The sequence below is a fragment of the Aulonocara sp. 'chitande type north' Nkhata Bay genome, linkage group LG7 (genome assembly GCF_057382095.1).
Source record: "Aulonocara sp. 'chitande type north' Nkhata Bay isolate Kocher_YH1m ecotype deep benthic linkage group LG7, A_spYH_male_GT1.1, whole genome shotgun sequence".
Lineage (NCBI taxonomy): Eukaryota > Metazoa > Chordata > Actinopteri > Cichliformes > Cichlidae > Aulonocara > Aulonocara sp. 'chitande type north' Nkhata Bay.
The window spans coordinates 44,255,691-44,271,633 of NC_141350.1; the positions used below are offsets into that span (position 1 = coordinate 44,255,691).

Consider the following 15,943-nt stretch of genomic DNA (forward strand, 5'->3'; position numbering starts at 1 on the left):
CAGCATCTAGCAAATATAAACTGCACCTTTAAAATATCCAGTATCATGCTTATTATAATTTTTATTATCAAGTTGCATAATGTACCTCCTTGAGGGAAGAACTGTGAGTAAATGCTCTTGAATGTTTCTTCATCCACTAGCCCACTGGGACACTCCTATTGAAAGGTAAACAATAGAAAAACAAGTCAGTGAAAGAAAAGAGTGTTTAACTCTGCTAATGAACAGTTAGGAGTCATTAACACATATGGACTTAGTGTATACCAGTTAAGAAGTACAGAATATTAACAACATTAAAGGTGAGACACTAAAAGTGAATCAGGAAATTGCTGGGACATCCAATCCTGGAAAGATTGGGACTTGTCTTGAATACTTCCCACTTATAGAAAATAGTTCTTACAGCTGAATAATCGACTTCAAATTGACTGTAATTAGTGATACAAGCCTTCACAGATTGATGGGCAGCAACACGGTTGTTGTAGAGACCCACCCTTTGGCACATCCCAGCACACCCACTCACTTCACCAGATGCACCTTGTTTAGTTCTCTCACCTTTGATTGGGTGTGGTGCTTGTCCTCGATTGCAATCACCTGTCACACATTATATGTCACACATTATATAAGGACTGCATTCACTTTTGGCTCACTCTTTCTTCACTTCCACACGGGGCGGCAGCTGAGGTGAGGTTCTATTTGGGTTTTATTTTTATGTATTGTTTAAGGGAATGAGTAACTTGTCAAGGGTAGTGTCGTGGATGAGAGAAGGAGGACCCAAACGCTGGACTCACAGGCAGGTAGGTGAAGGTGGATGTTTATTGCCGAAGGAGTGAGCAAACAGTACAGAGGGAGGAAATGGCTGGCTGACCGAATGAACAAAGGACTGACTGACTGACTGACTGGACATACAGACGACATTGACATCAGACATACATCATTAATGACCCGACATTGAATGGGTAGAACAGAGGGCTTAAATACACAGACTGGTGATAATGATGATAATGAGAGACCGGTGAGTACACAGCTGAACATAATGAACTAATGATAATGGGAAGAGGACTGAACATAATGCACACAGACCAAGGCTAACACAATAAAACAGGAAGTGGAACAGGCAGTAGATAAACAGTGAACATGAACTAAGAATACTGGGTCAAAGACCCAGAAACCCTGACAGTACCCCCCCCGCTAAGGCCGGCACCCGACGGCCAAAAGAAAGAAAAACCAGAACAGGGCGGGCGGAGGGGGCCCAGGACGGAGGGACGGAGTCCACACAGAGACAGTTCAGGGGGCCGACCGTGCGGACGGCAACGGCGACGACGACAGCGCTGGTCCGGGGGCCGACCGTGCGGAAGGCGACGGCGACGACGACAGCGCTGGTCCGGGGGCCAACCGTGCGGAAGGCGACGGCGGCGACGACAGCGTTGGTCTGGGGGCCGACCGTGCGGAAGGCGACGGCGGCGACGTGGACGCAGTTGGGGGGGCCGGCCGTGCGGAAGGCGACGGCGGCCACCCAGGAGAAGAGGGTCCGGGGGCCGGCCGTGCGGAAGGCGACGGCGGCCACTCAGGCGATGGCGGTCCAGGGGCCGGCCGTGCGGAAGGCAACGGCGGCCACTCAGGCGATGACGGTGCAGTTCAGGGGGCCGGCCGCGCGGAAGGCAGCGGCGGCGGCTCTCCAGTGTCAGGCGTACTGGCCGAGGCCCGGTGGGCACAGGACCAGTCGAGGCGGGACCAGTCAAGGCGGGACCAGGCGAAGCACAGGCTGAGGCTGCAGCAGACGAAGGCTCTGAGGCTGCAGCAGACGAAGGCTCTGAGGCTGCAGCAGACGACGGCTCTGAGGCTGCAGCAGACGACGGCTCTGAGGCTGCAGCAGACGACGGCTCTGAGGCCGGGCCGGGCGTGGGTGCAGCTGAGGCCGGGCCGGGCGTGGGTGCAGCCGAGGCAGAGGCCTGACCAGTCGAAGTTGAAGCCTCTGGCTGGAGACAGGCCGGGCCAGCGGGTGCGGAAACCCCTGGCTGAGGAGCGGCCGGGCCAGCGGGTGCGGAAACCCCTGGCTGAGGAGCAGGAAAGCTCACAGCTGGCTCTGGGTGCTGTGGCTGCAGGTCCGGGAACCGAACAGGATGGTGTACGGGCGACTGGGAAACAGGAGGCGACTGGACTGACTGGACAGGGGACTGGGAAACAGGAGCAGACTGGACAGGGGACTGAGCTACAGGAGGTGACTGGAGGACAGGAGGAGACTGAGCTACAGGAGGTGACTGGAGGACAGCAGGAGACTGGACAGCAGGAGAGTGAACTGACTGGAGGGAAAGCTGAACAGCAGGTGAGGGAACTGACTGGAGGGAAAGCTGAACAGCAGGTGAGGGAACTGACTGGAGGGAAAGCTGAACAGCAGGTGAGGGAACTGACTGGAGTGGAGATGCTAAGGGAGGAACAGAGGCAGGCGTGGCTGACAACGGAGCTGAGGTTGGTGTGGCTGACGGCTGAGCTACAGACTGGGCTAGACAGGGAGATAAAGCTACGGCCTGGGCTAATAAAGCTGGTGCATGAGCAGGGGACACCTCAGCTAGTCTAACCAGTGATACTGCGAGGGCGTGAAAAGCTGGATCAGGAGGTGGATGAAAGGGTGAAGTAGTAGGTGGACCGGTTAGCTCTTCCAAGCCTCCAGGGAGGTCAGGCTGGGTTCTGGCTGCCCTCAGCCTGGGCGCTGGGACAGGCACAGAAGGTGGCTGGACACCAGTCACCCCCACCCGAGAAACAGGAGCGGGTGTGGAGGTAGACTGGGTCGCAGCTGCCCTCCTCCTGGGAGCTGGCACTGGAGTGGGTGTAGGCTGACTGATAGGAGTGGAAATAACGACTGGGTGAGTGACACTGACAGGTCTATCGGGTTGTATTCTGGTCTTTCTGCCACCACTATTTACAGTTTTTGACTGAACAGTCTTTGGGGAGCCAGAGCAGAAAATATCTTCCCAGTCCACATCATCCTCAAGGAGGGAAACTCCCCATGAATCAGAAAAGAGTCTGTTGTGTGTTTTAAGTGGATAATCAGATGAGGGGTGTGGAAAACAGTCACTGGAACTCACCACCGGGAGTTGCTGAACAGAGTCCGTTTTATGGCGGCGTGTGCGCCGCTTTCCCCGGGAAGAGGAAGCGGGCCGGGTAAACGGCTGAGCCTCTGGCGCGGTAGCCTCCGCTGAGCCGAGATGGGAGGTGTAGCCGCTGTGCCGTGGCGAGGCGGAAAGGCTGGAGAGTGAAAAGGCTGGCGGGCGAGCGAGGAGCGAAGCGGCGGGAGAGCGAGCGGCCGAAGCTTGGGCTGTGACGCCCACTCTCCGCGGCGAATGCTCCGGTGCAGCTGAGGCAGCAGGTGGGGGAACGTGGCGTCTCCGAGGCCCGCCCAGAGCCAGGCGAGTCCCCTCGAAGACGTGCTCTCTCTCCGCGAAGAGCCGCTGTTTTCCCCGAAGCCCCTCCGTCCAGCGAAGGAGCGCTGCCTCCTGCCGCTCAAAAAGTTCAGGGTCCGCTGGGTCCACAACGCGGGGTCGGGTCATTCTGTCAAGGGTAGTGTCGTGGATGAGAGAAGGAGGACCCAAACGCTGGACTCACAGGCAGGTAGGTGAAGGTGGATGTTTATTGCCGAAGGAGTGAGCAAACAGTACAGAGGGAGGAAATGGCTGGCTGACCGAATGAACAAAGGACTGACTGACTGACTGACTGGACATACAGACGACATTGACATCAGACATACATCATTAATGACCCGACATTGAATGGGTAGAACAGAGGGCTTAAATACACAGACTGGTGATAATGATGATAATGAGAGACCGGTGAGTACACAGCTGAACATAATGAACTAATGATAATGGGAAGAGGACTGAACATAATGCACACAGACCAAGGCTAACACAATAAAACAGGAAGTGGAACAGGCAGTAGATAAACAGTGAACATGAACTAAGAATACTGGGTCAAAGACCCAGAAACCCTGACATAACTTAAATCTGTTTCCCTGTTTTCTTTCAGCTGTGGCAGTCCATGTGTGTCTTTGTTTCCTTCCTTCTTTGCCTTATTTATTTGAGAATAAAAGGAGAACCCTGAGAATAATTCTGAATTAGATGGCTGCTTTTTCTTATTCTAACCGGATGAGCCCATGATGCTGATTGCTTCAGCCCTGAACCTTCCTTCCTTCAAAACATGGTCCTCCGAGCCGGAGCAGTGTTAGCGTCATGGATTCAAAGCAGCCATTGACTGAAGGTTTGAGAAGATCCAGTCGTGATAGTCGACCTCCTGCCTACCTGCAGCAGTATGACGTTCTGTATCCTGGAGCTAGAAGAGCTACATGTGAGACAGAGAGCCAAACTGAATGCCAGCATAGTGACAAAGACACACATGGGCCGCAGGATCCTGTCGGAGAGTCAGAGAGACAACCAGAGACATCCCCTGCTCCTTTACCCACCAACCAAGATGAGGTCATGAGGGAACTCCTGACGACAATGAGGGAGATTAGGCAATTTATGGTTCAATCATCTCCTTCCCATTCTCGTAGCTCCAGATCTTCAATTCGCACAGTCTCATCTGATGGAATCAAAGCTTCTGTATGCAGTTTACGAGCCAGTCCTCAAACACATCAACAACATGAGCAGCTCCCAGTGATTGATACAGTAACCTGTCAATCACCCTTCCAGCCCCCGCAGATTAGCCGTCAGTCTGGCTTAGTTACAGCTGCCAGCCCTCCTTTACCTAATTCAACAATACTAGATGCTGCTATCCCTTCAACTGGTTTGCCTAGACCAGTCCTTGCTACAGAAGATGAGACTCCCTTTGATTTCCTGGCCTTATCACGGCAGGATCCCGACCAGATCTCATGTGTTCAACCTGCTGTTCCTTTAGCTGAAGACCCTGTTCAACCTCTCATTCGCATATCTGACCACAAGCATTGCCCTCCTCTAGAGCAGCAACCAGCTACATCCAATGCCTCATATGACCAGAAACCTTTGATACCTGGTACTGCTAGCTCGGGTCACTCCTCTAGCACGAGAACACATGTATATAAGCTTGAAGGTCCTTCGTTTCCAGACCTTAGTAGAGAAGACGAAATGCAATACAGGATGTTACGGATGGCCCTTACAAACCTTCTTGATCCTCATGAGACAGAGCACTTCAACTATCACGTCCTTCTTGATCACCTCAAAGTAGACCAAGCTAAACGATTAGCTCTTGCCTTTTCCTACGCTCCTGACCCATACACTCAAGCCATCAAAGCCCTTGATGAGCGTTATGGGCAACCAAGACAGCTGGCATTGAAAGAGCTAAAGAATATACTGGAACTGCCTCCTATCAGAGCAGGTGATGGTCAGAGTCTTGATAATTTTGCTCTTCGTGTACAGGCTTTAGTTGGGTTGCTTAGCACTATGGGAGAACAAGGACGTGCAGAACTAGATTGTGGCTCCCATGTCGATCGCTTGTTAGCGAAGTTGCCTGCAGAGCATTTCAGTCGCTTCAAACGGCATGTTTACAGGGAACAGGGAGAAATGACGTATACTTTGCCTTTGTTCTCATCCTGGTTGCAAATGGAATGCAAGTGTCAACCAAGGAAGGCCAGTCCTGTTTCATCCTTCAACCAGCCACGACCTTCCCGTAAGTACACCTCTCCACTTACAACAATATTACATGGGGCAAATACATCTGATGATCCTGTACAGGCAGCACAACCCATCATAACTAAGGCAACATGTGCATATTGCCGCTCACCTGAACACCACATTAGTAAGTGTCCCGAGTTCATTCAGAAGACAAAGGATGAGAAAATAAACTGGATAAAAGCAAACAAACGGTGTTGGCGTTGTGCTAGGAATCATCAGGCCGCAAAGTGTGACCTGAGGAAAGCATGTGCCACCTGTATGGGACTACATCTACAGATCCTATGTGATGTAAATAAGAGATCTAAAACTGAAACTAATCCTGTAGTGAGGACACTGTACTTTGATAGACCTAGTGACTGTCCTAGTGTCCTTTTAAAGGTTGTGAAAGTGCTCCTGCGAAACGGCAAAAGAACCCTTGAAACATATGCAGTACTTGACGATGGCTCCCAGCGTACCATTCTTCTGACATCAGCTGCACAGCATCTCAACCTAACTGGGGAAGCAGAGAGATTATCACTTAGAACGGTCCGTCAAGAAGTTGAAACTATTCATGGTTCTTCCGTAAGTTTCAAAATCTCACCCATCGCACACCCAGAGAAAACCTACACAATTAATAATGCCTTCACTGCAAGTCACCTAGCACTTTCAGACCACACCTACCCTGTATCATCTCTCCAACGGAGATACAAGCATCTTCAAGGTATCCCATTACCCATTATTAATAAAGCAGCGCCACTCCTGCTCATAGGCTCAGATCATACTCACCTCATCACGCCTACTGCTCCATTGAGACAGGGACCATATGGGTCTCCTGCAGGAGTTAAAACCCAATTAGGATGGACACTTCAAGGTCCGATCACAGATTTTCAGCCCCAGAGCAGTACAGAGCATGTGCAGTGTTTGTTCACATCTCTCAGTTCATCTGCAGATGTACTGCGTTATCATGTTGAGAAGCTATGGCAACTAGACACTTTACCTGAATACAGTGAGAAATCTGTGATCCGATCAAAGCAAGATCAACTGGCACTGGAACTCCTTGAACAGGCCACAAAAAGGGTTGAGATCAATGGTGTTAATCGCTACGCCACTCCTCTTCTTCGGATGGCAAACTTTCCTCCTTTGAATGTCCCTCCAACTGTAGTCATGTCTAGACTCCGCAACACTGAGGCTCGGTTAGCTAAAGATCCTGACAAAGCCATGTCTTACAAGGATCAGATTTTGAAATTGGAGCAAGCAGGCTATGTAGTCAAACTTAGCCCGGAGGAGATGCACAATAGCAAAGAAACCTGGTATATTCCTCATCATATGACAAGTCACAACAATAAAGATCGCATAGTCTTTGACTGCTCTTTCACATTTCAAGGTCAGTGTCTCAATAAGTACCTATTGCCAGGACCAATCCTAGGCCCAACACTTCTCGGTGTTTTGTTGCGTTTTAGGCAACATTCAGTGGCAATAAGTGGCGACATCAAAGGCATGTTTTACCAAGTCCGTCTTCTGCCTCCTGATAAACCACTCCTCCGATTCCTGTGGCGTGACATGAACAAAGCAGCTCCCCCTTCAGTGTATGAGTGGCAGGTACTCCCCTTTGGTACGACCTGCAGCCCTTGTTGTGCAATCTATGCACTGCAGAAACATGTGAAGGAATATCAATCTGACAAAGATGTGCAGTCTTCAGTAATGCAGTGTTTCTATGTTGATAACTGCTTGCAGAGTTTTCCATCAGCAGAGTTAGCTCGAACACTCCTAGACAAATTAAGAAACCATCTATCAGAAGGAGGCTTCGACCTTCGCCAGTGGGCCAGCAATAATCCTGTTGTGATTAGCCATCTACCATCTGAGGTAAGAACGGCAAGTAATGAACTTTGCCTGACTGAAGACAAGCCATCTGGCCCACATGAACGCACATTAGGATTATTGTGGAATTGTGAGACTGATTTGTTTGCCTATAAATACAGAACTCTAGCCTCACACCCCACCACAATGCGTCGTATCTATGCAGTACTTGCTCGTCTGTATGACCCATTAGGCTACTTACTCCCATTCACAACACGCGCCAAAACCTTGGTGCAAGAGCTATGGAGAAAAGAGAGAGATTGGGACGACCCTTCCCTTCCACACGACCTCTTAGAGGCATGGAAGTCCTGGGAAGAAGAACTTTGTTATCTCCCACAAATTGCCATCCCACGTTGCTATACTTCTAAGGAAATGGATGTTTCTACCACAGTTCGAGACATATCTTCTGTGACGCTTCAGAGCGAGCATATGGTGCTGTCGCATATTTGAGATCAGATGATCTTGAAGGCCATGTAGAACTGAGTTTCTTGTTAGCTCGCTCACGTGTTGCTCCTAAACGGCATTTAACAATACCCAGACTGGAGCTATGCGCAGCCCTACTAGGCGCACGCCTCTGTGAGCTCATACAAACAGAACTCACCTTACCAGTCAGGACTACCACCCTTTGGTCTGACTCGACAACTGTACTTCACTGGCTTCAGTCAGATTCCTGCCGTTTCAAGGTATTCGTAGGAGCCAGAGTCTCAGAAATTCAAAACCTCACAAACAGTCAAGACTGGAGATACATCAATTCAGCCACAAATCCTGCTGATGATGTTACGAGAGGTAAATCCCTGAAAGAGTTCCTTAGCCCAAACAGGTGGACTGAGGGTCCCTCGTTTCTGCATGAACCTCCAAATAACTGGCCCACAGTTACAGATCTCCATCCTGATGATGATCAGACTGAGTTAAAGAAATCCTACTTTTTTGGTATTGTCAGTATACCCTCCCATACATACACACCCAGCTTCAGAACGTATCAAGAGCTATTGGATTTCACGGCTCATTCACTCTCCAACCAAAAGGGTAACATTCCTTCTGCAGCTGATTATCAAACAGCAGAACAAGAAATCCTTCGTCAGGCACAACTGGACAGTTTCGGTGAAGATTTAGCCCGTTTACAGTCAGACAAACCCCTCTCATCCGACAGCCGTCTATTGTGTTTGTCACCAGTGTTGTGCAGGAATTCTGGACTTATCCATGTAGGAGGCCGACTACGGCAAAGCCCAGACTTGGAATTGAATGTCATTCACCCAATAGTACTTGATCCTGCTCATCCAGTGACCAAACTGATCATACAAAATTATGATGACAAACTGCATCATGCTGGTTCAGAAAGACTTTTTGCTGAACTACGTCGGAAATTCTGGATTCTCAGAGGAAGGGAAGCCGTACGCAGGCATCAGTATAGCTGCGTCGCATGTCAGAAATGGAGAGCACAGCCCATCATTCCAAAAATGTCAGACTTGCCTGCTGCTCGTCTTAGGTTATTCAAACCACCTTTCTACTCCACAGGAATAGACTGCTTTGGACCATACAAGGTCAAGACAGGCCGCAGATCGGAGAAAAGGTGGGGAATAATATTCAAATGTCTCACCACTCGGTGTATACATCTTGACCTCCTAAACAGTATGGATACAGACTCCTTCCTCATGGCCCTCCAATGATTCATTTCTCGACGAGGAACACCCCTGGAAATTATATGTGATCAAGGAACTAACTTCAAAGGAGGAGATAAGGAACTACGGGCAGCTTTTAACAACCTTGCTCCGACTCTACAGCCGGTCCTGATGACTAAAAGAATCCATTTCAAATTCAATCCCCCGCATGCACCCCATTTCGGTGGAGCCTGGGAGAGGGAGATACGTTCTGTGAAGAATGCTCTGAAGAGAACCATTGGTGCACAGATGGTCACTGAAGAGGTCTTAAGAACAGTCCTAATTGAGATTGAAGGCATTCTGAACTCAAAACCCCTAGGCTATGTATCCTCAGACATTGCGGATATTGATCCCATAACCCCAAACTTTCTCATTATGGGCCGACGTGATTCGTCACTTCCCTTAGTATCCTATTCTGATTCTGACCTCCTAGGTCGACGACGATGGCGACATGCACAAATATTGGCAGATCACTTCTGGCGGCACTTCATAAAAGACTATCTACCATCCCTCCAAAGAAGACACAAATGGCAGAAGGAGAACCCAGATCTCACATTGAACTCTGTCGTAATGATCACGGATTCACACCTTCCACGTGCCCTTTGGCCTGTAGGAAGAGTGACACGCCTGCTGAAAAGCCCAGATGACCACATCAGAACTGTGGAGGTCTTAGTACAGGATAAAACCTATATCCGCCCTGTCTCCTGTCTGATCCCCCTGCCCCCGCTTCCTGACGAAGATCGATCCTGACCATATCAACATATTTCTCTCTAGAAAATATGGGGGCGGCTGTTGTAGAGATGTCATGGTCCCTGTGCCTCACCAGCTGATTCTGTATTAGGCAACATGTTTTCTCTCTCTCTTTCTCTCTCCTGCCGGGGCGATGCTCATTATGGGCTCCCGCCCCTGGCCCACACACCTGCTGCCGATCGGGATAATCACAAGGCCGATTTAAGACAGCAGCACTGTGTCACTCGTCGCTGGATCGTTGAGTTATCAGCGTCAGTCGCTCAGTAGATTGTAAATAAGGTTCTGTGAGTTCGTTCCGTCTGTTCGCCTCTAACTATAATCTCTGTGTACAGATCTATCCCGGACCTTTCCCTGCCTGCCTGTCATCCCGTGGACGAGTGAGTGGATGGTGTTTCCCCAGTGTGGGGAGTGAAGAGAGAGAGCCTTTGGAGGACGTCAGATTCCCGTCTTTTCCCTCACATACCCCGGAACCCTGGACCCCCCTCCCCTCCCTCCAGCACTTTGTAAATAGCATCACCTGGTGTCGTTGTGTAAATAAAATCTGTAAATCCTGTAAGGAGTCCCGGTCTGCGCCTGAGTCCGTTAACTGAAACCTGACAAGAGACCCACCCTTTGGCACATCCCAGCACACCCACTCACTTCACCAGATGCACCTTGTTTAGTTCTCTCACCTTTGATTGGGTGTGGTGCTTGTCCTCGATTGCAATCACCTGTCACACATTATATGTCACACCAGAGCATTCTCACTCCCGAGGCATAACATGTCGACGTTTTGTCACGTCCCGCGGCGTTCCTGAGGAACGCGAAAGGAGACCTTCGGCGTTCTTATGGTACGCGGCGGGTTATGGCTGGAATCCAGTGCAATGACGCTCCCGCGGGAGTAGACGTTCCAGCCCTGTATTCCAGCCCTAAACCTAACCTTATCCCTAGCCCTGACCATAACCTTATTCCTGACCTTAACCAGGACTTTAATGATGTTAAATAGCGTGTTTCTAAGCGATTTGAAGAATAAGAGCGAACATGTGTAGGTTCAGTCCAGACGGTTCTCATATTTCCTCTTTTTCCGAGGTCGTCATTTAGGAACGTGGTGGGTAGCCGAAAACGTAATATGGTGACGATTTGTCACCTAGCGTAAAATGTTACGCTTTGGGAGTGAGAACGGGTTGGTCACACATTATATAAGGACTGCATTCACTTTTGGCTCACTCTTTCTTCACTTCCACACGGGGCGGCAGCTGAGGTGAGGTTCTATTTGGGTTTTATTTTTATGTATTGTTTAAGGGAATGAGTAACTTAAATCTGTTTCCCTGTTTTCTTTCAGCTGTGGCAGTCCATGTGTGTCTTTGTTTCCTTCCTTCTTTGCCTTATTTATTTGAGAATAAAAGGAGAACCCTGAGAATAATTCTGAATTAGATGGCTGCTTTTTCTTATTCTAACCGGATGAGCCCATGATGCTGATTGCTTCAGCCCTGAACCTTCCTTCCTTCAAAACAACGGTCCTTGGTCTAAGGAGCTTGGAAAGAACTGAAGAAACTTCTTCACTTCTAGAACTGAAGAAGTTTCTTGGTGAAACGTCTTTAAGCAACTTAAAGAAGTCCAGACGCTTTTTTTCCAAGCTCCTTAGACTATGATGACCTGGATAACAGAAAAACCTTCACAGACAACATGGCCCTTGCTTCTCTAAGATGATGATGTCATTCCTCATCGGCTTTGTGTCCCCTGTTGCATTGTCTTAAGGAAAAAACTTAAGGAAATCTTATTTGAGACCTTATAAGATCATCGTTTACTCAAAGAATTGATTTGTCATAAAACAACGCAACAATTGTAGTAACACTGATACATGTGTGGAGAATACCTTGCTTGTGCTGGGAAAAGAAAGTGCAATAAACTACACAGGAATGAAGCAAAAACTTTGATTTCATTTGGCAAAAAAAGTGTGGAAACCGGTTTTAGTGCGAAATGTAATAAAGCTGCAAAAACAACTAAAAAACTCAGATCGAACGATTAACTTTGGTGATTGCTCTGCTCGTTTAGTGTTACCTGGAATTCCAAAGCAAAGTGGAATACAGCACCGGGTATCAACTAATACTCTTGTACTTAATACTACTGTACTTATCCTGCTATGACAAGTCAGAACGTCTGCTGTGAAAACAAATCTGCTTGGTTAGTTAAAATCATCTTCTTGATATCATCATTAAAGATTTGTTTATGCTGGACATTTCTCTGCGCAACTCTTTATGTATCATTAATGCCTCTGAAGACTCTTAAAACATTTTCAGGCTTCTTTTTTTTCTAAGTTTAAAGCTTCTTTGTTTACATCAGCTTGTGGTCTTCTCCTTCCCCTCTTTAATGGAGCTTTGCTTCCTATTACAACCACTTACTGTCGATATCTATTACCCCGTCCTGCAGTGGGTAAAAATATGTGTTAAGTCACTCCCAAGTTTATGCGTGCATGCCGTGGTTGACCAATACGATTTGAGCAATACATGCAGTGGCTCATAAAAAGAAAGAAATTTGCCATCAAAATAAAGATTTCTGCCCTTAGGCACTTGCATGCACACTTATTGTTTACACACACACACACACACACACACACACACACACACTCATTTTCAATAATCTTCTTGTTCAATTGTACATTTGGAGAGAAACTATTTTACATGATTACACATTTTTTTGTTTGAAAAAAGGGGAAAAATGGTAGTATCTGACTAGGATGCTTCCTGCATTCCTCATAGGTGAGTTGCTTTATAGCTGTCCTGCAGAGAGGAAACCCTACGCACACCCAGGAATCACTGGAGAGATTATGTTACTGGGCTGGGTTTCCCCCGTGAAGAGCCTGGGCGAGGGAGGTCTGAGCTTCTCTGCTTAGACAACCCAATAAGATGCAACAAATAGAATTAGGGCTGCCACGATTTGTCGACTAGTCACGATTACGTCGACTATCAAAATCGTCGACGACTGATTTAATAGTCGACGCGTCGTTTGAAGCTTTGTAAGATCACAAAAGACGCAGGAATAAGTGGCAGGATTTAAGAGTGTAATAACGGACTGAAACAGAAGATGGCAGCATTGCATGTACAAGGATGTCAGCTACCGCTAAACCCCGAAGAAGAAGAAGAAGAAGAAGAAGCAGCTGTGTCCCAGAATTCATAGCGCGGCCCAGCGCAGTTGTCAACAATGGCGGCAGCTAGTTAGTTTTAATGTTACTCTTATTATTCTTTCTGGGTCACAAAATAAACGTTTAACATATTTTCAGGCGAGAATGTAGCTGTGTAAACCTCAAATATCGGCTCAGTTTATCAGGACACCACATATTTTCAAAAGCGCTCCGACGTTTTCGGAGACATCTGTTACCCACTAGCTCGTTAGCGAGCCGGGGGCAAGGTCACTAGCGCCGTGAGAACACCGGACTCCCCGCAAATCGTTTTCAAACCCACCGCCGTCTTTCGCTACTCAGGTTAAATATATATGAGTCACTTAGATAACTTAAAATGTTATTGTTTGGCTTTTTTTTTTTAGTATTTTATTTGTTCCTGAGTAAATCAGTTTGTCTGAGATTAAAGTTATAGTTCTTACACAGCTGAATAAACGTCAAGCAGACAACTGATTATCAGAAGTGTGAGATGCTCCAGAATATACTCCAGTGTCCTGTTATATTTTAGATAGCAAGGAGTTTATTAAACTTCACCGAAACAATCTGCAAATTTCATTAAAATTTAATAAACTATCATCTTGTCTTTATTTTTAGTTAGCACAGACCTTAAACACTTAAAGCTGTAAGCTAATGATAGTTATATAAGAGCAGATGCTGCTGGTGCAATAAGCTGTAGTTTTACGTCCAATGGATGATGATCTGATTAGTCGACTAATCGCAAAAATAATCGGTGACTAGTCGACTATCAAAATAATCGTTTGTGGCAGCCCTAGATAGAATATAAAAGTAATTTCCTGTAAGCCTGGGATTTTTAAAGTACCAAATGCACACATAAAACACTATAATTCCAATCATATGTTTACAGTAGGCTACCTGAAAAGTGGCCTGAGCAACACAGGAGAACTTCTTAAATCACAACTTCTTAAAATGACGCAGTAGTCCCATAACGTGTTAAAAATAGATTCAGTATTCAGTCAGTCTGTGAAGTTTTATGGTTTTATTTGGTTTATTAGTGATTGTCATATCTCTGTTTAAAAGATGCCGGTTTATATTGTAACGGTCATTTTTGTGCCAGTTTCGAGTGCTCTTGTGGTCCAATCCTTGAAGCCAGGATTCAAAACTTTCTGGAAGTCCATGTTGTTGACATTTGATGATTAATAATTACACACAGTTTAGACATAAAAACCTGGTTGTCTATATATGTTTACATGAACTTTTCTTGTACTTTTCATTGTATTGAATATTTTTTTGTAGCATTTATATTCATTTTAATAGAAGGAATGGTTAGAGAGTGCTCCACAGGAAATTAAGTTAAATGGTGTCACTGATGCTTCTTTTTATACAAAGTACATTGAGTTTATGTGTAATGAAGTGTGCTTATATTTTATAATTAAGTAATTACTCTATAATTAATCAATCAAACTGCAACTCGCAATGTCACAAATACATAAAGGATAATAGCAAAACACGTGGTTAGGGAAAGATGCTCCTTTGTGCTAAAATACTGCCAAATAATAAAGAGTAAAACTGATGAATTGCTTCTAAGTATGCTGAGTGTTTTCTTACATTCTTAAAGCCTCTGTAAAGCGACTGCAGCTCCTTCCTGGTGAACTGCGTCTGGGCTTGGAGCTGTTCGAGACCCTCAGGTTGGTGACGCACCATGGAGAGTTCAAGGTCACTGTCACTGCTGTCTGTCACACGAAAAGAGACAAAAAGGGGAAACGAGAGGGTGGAAGGAAAGGGGGAAGAAACAGCAGTAAGACTAGAAAGACAGAAAAAGGAAATCATAGAGGCAAAACATTTACATTTACATCCTATAACTCAAAATGCTCACCATCTTCACAGAAACAGCACAAACATGGAGAGGTTTAAGAGGGAGAGGGACGACAAATAAATGGGTGGAAGCAACGGCGTAAGAAGAATGTTCACCATCGTACAAGTAAAAAAATAAGAAGATGAAACAGAAAGAAAGACGTGGGAGTTGTTTTGAGAGAAAGAGAGAAACTTGTAGCATTGAAGTATTATGCTAAAGTAACACAGCGAGCTCTTCCAGTTCTAGTTGAGCTATTTGGTGCAGTGCTACATTTTTATGAACATTGCATGAAGGAATATTTTTTGCTAAAGGCGTAACAGAAATAATCTTGATAGAAAAAGCTTTTTCTTCTTCATAATTTTGTTTATGAAGAATAACCAGGCAGAAAGTACATGCTGCCATGCTTTTTTTTGGGGCATTTTCAAGGTCGCTGTTGGCATCCTGACGCTTAAATGAAAAGATATTAGACAAGGGTGATTTAAAGCACATTTTTAGGGTTGCAAAAGCAAAAGGAGTTGCACATTTTTAGACAGCCACTGGCATTTAATGCAGTTACACCTGTGTTTGACAAGCTTAAATGCCAACTGTGAGAAAAAAAGCTTGCTTCGTCAGCCTTAAGGACCAAAAAATGTACATACTGCGATTACCAAAAACCAAGAATTTCCAAGAACAGCTGGAATGCAATTACAGTCACATGTAATAATGTGCAGAGGAATACCATTGTAGGTACTCACCATCTTCATGAGAATGCCACAGATATAGCAAGTTGAAGAGGTTGAGAAACAGGGAAGGAGAAATTGATATGACTGTTAAAAAATATTTAGATAGACCAAAATTTTTACCGATACAGAAAATTAAAAGGTAGGTTCAGGGTCGCTGTAAAAACAACACTGTAAGAATTTGTTCATGAAGAGGCCTCATGGTGTCTTTCAAAGTTACTCTTTTTTCATGGATGGACTTCGAGTTTTGTTCAAAAGTCCATGAATTTGTCCCAATAAACACAATAAGTTTTGTCATGAAAAGAGTTACAAGGGGATTAATTAACTGTCAGTACAGGAAAATTCAACTTACTGCATGTGCATGACTATTGTTA

General features: G+C 46.2%; 1 protein-coding gene across 3 annotated transcripts in view; it reads right to left on the reverse strand.

Moving 5' to 3' along the window:
• Positions 1–15,943, reverse strand: part of LOC147325879 (calsenilin-like) — a 29,940-nt gene that overhangs the window by 3,431 nt on the left and 10,566 nt on the right. For 2 of the 3 annotated variants that reach the window (XM_086300614.1, XM_086300613.1), the window contains exons 3-4: positions 14,604–14,728; positions 86–155 (exon numbers count right to left, since the gene is read on the reverse strand). In XM_086300614.1, coding sequence (XP_086156740.1) covers positions 86–155; positions 14,604–14,728 — 195 coding nt within the window. Of the gene's footprint in view, positions 1–85; positions 7,846–14,603; positions 14,729–15,943 lie in introns of those variants that run through there. The other variant, XR_015130384.1, reaches the window with a different exon arrangement.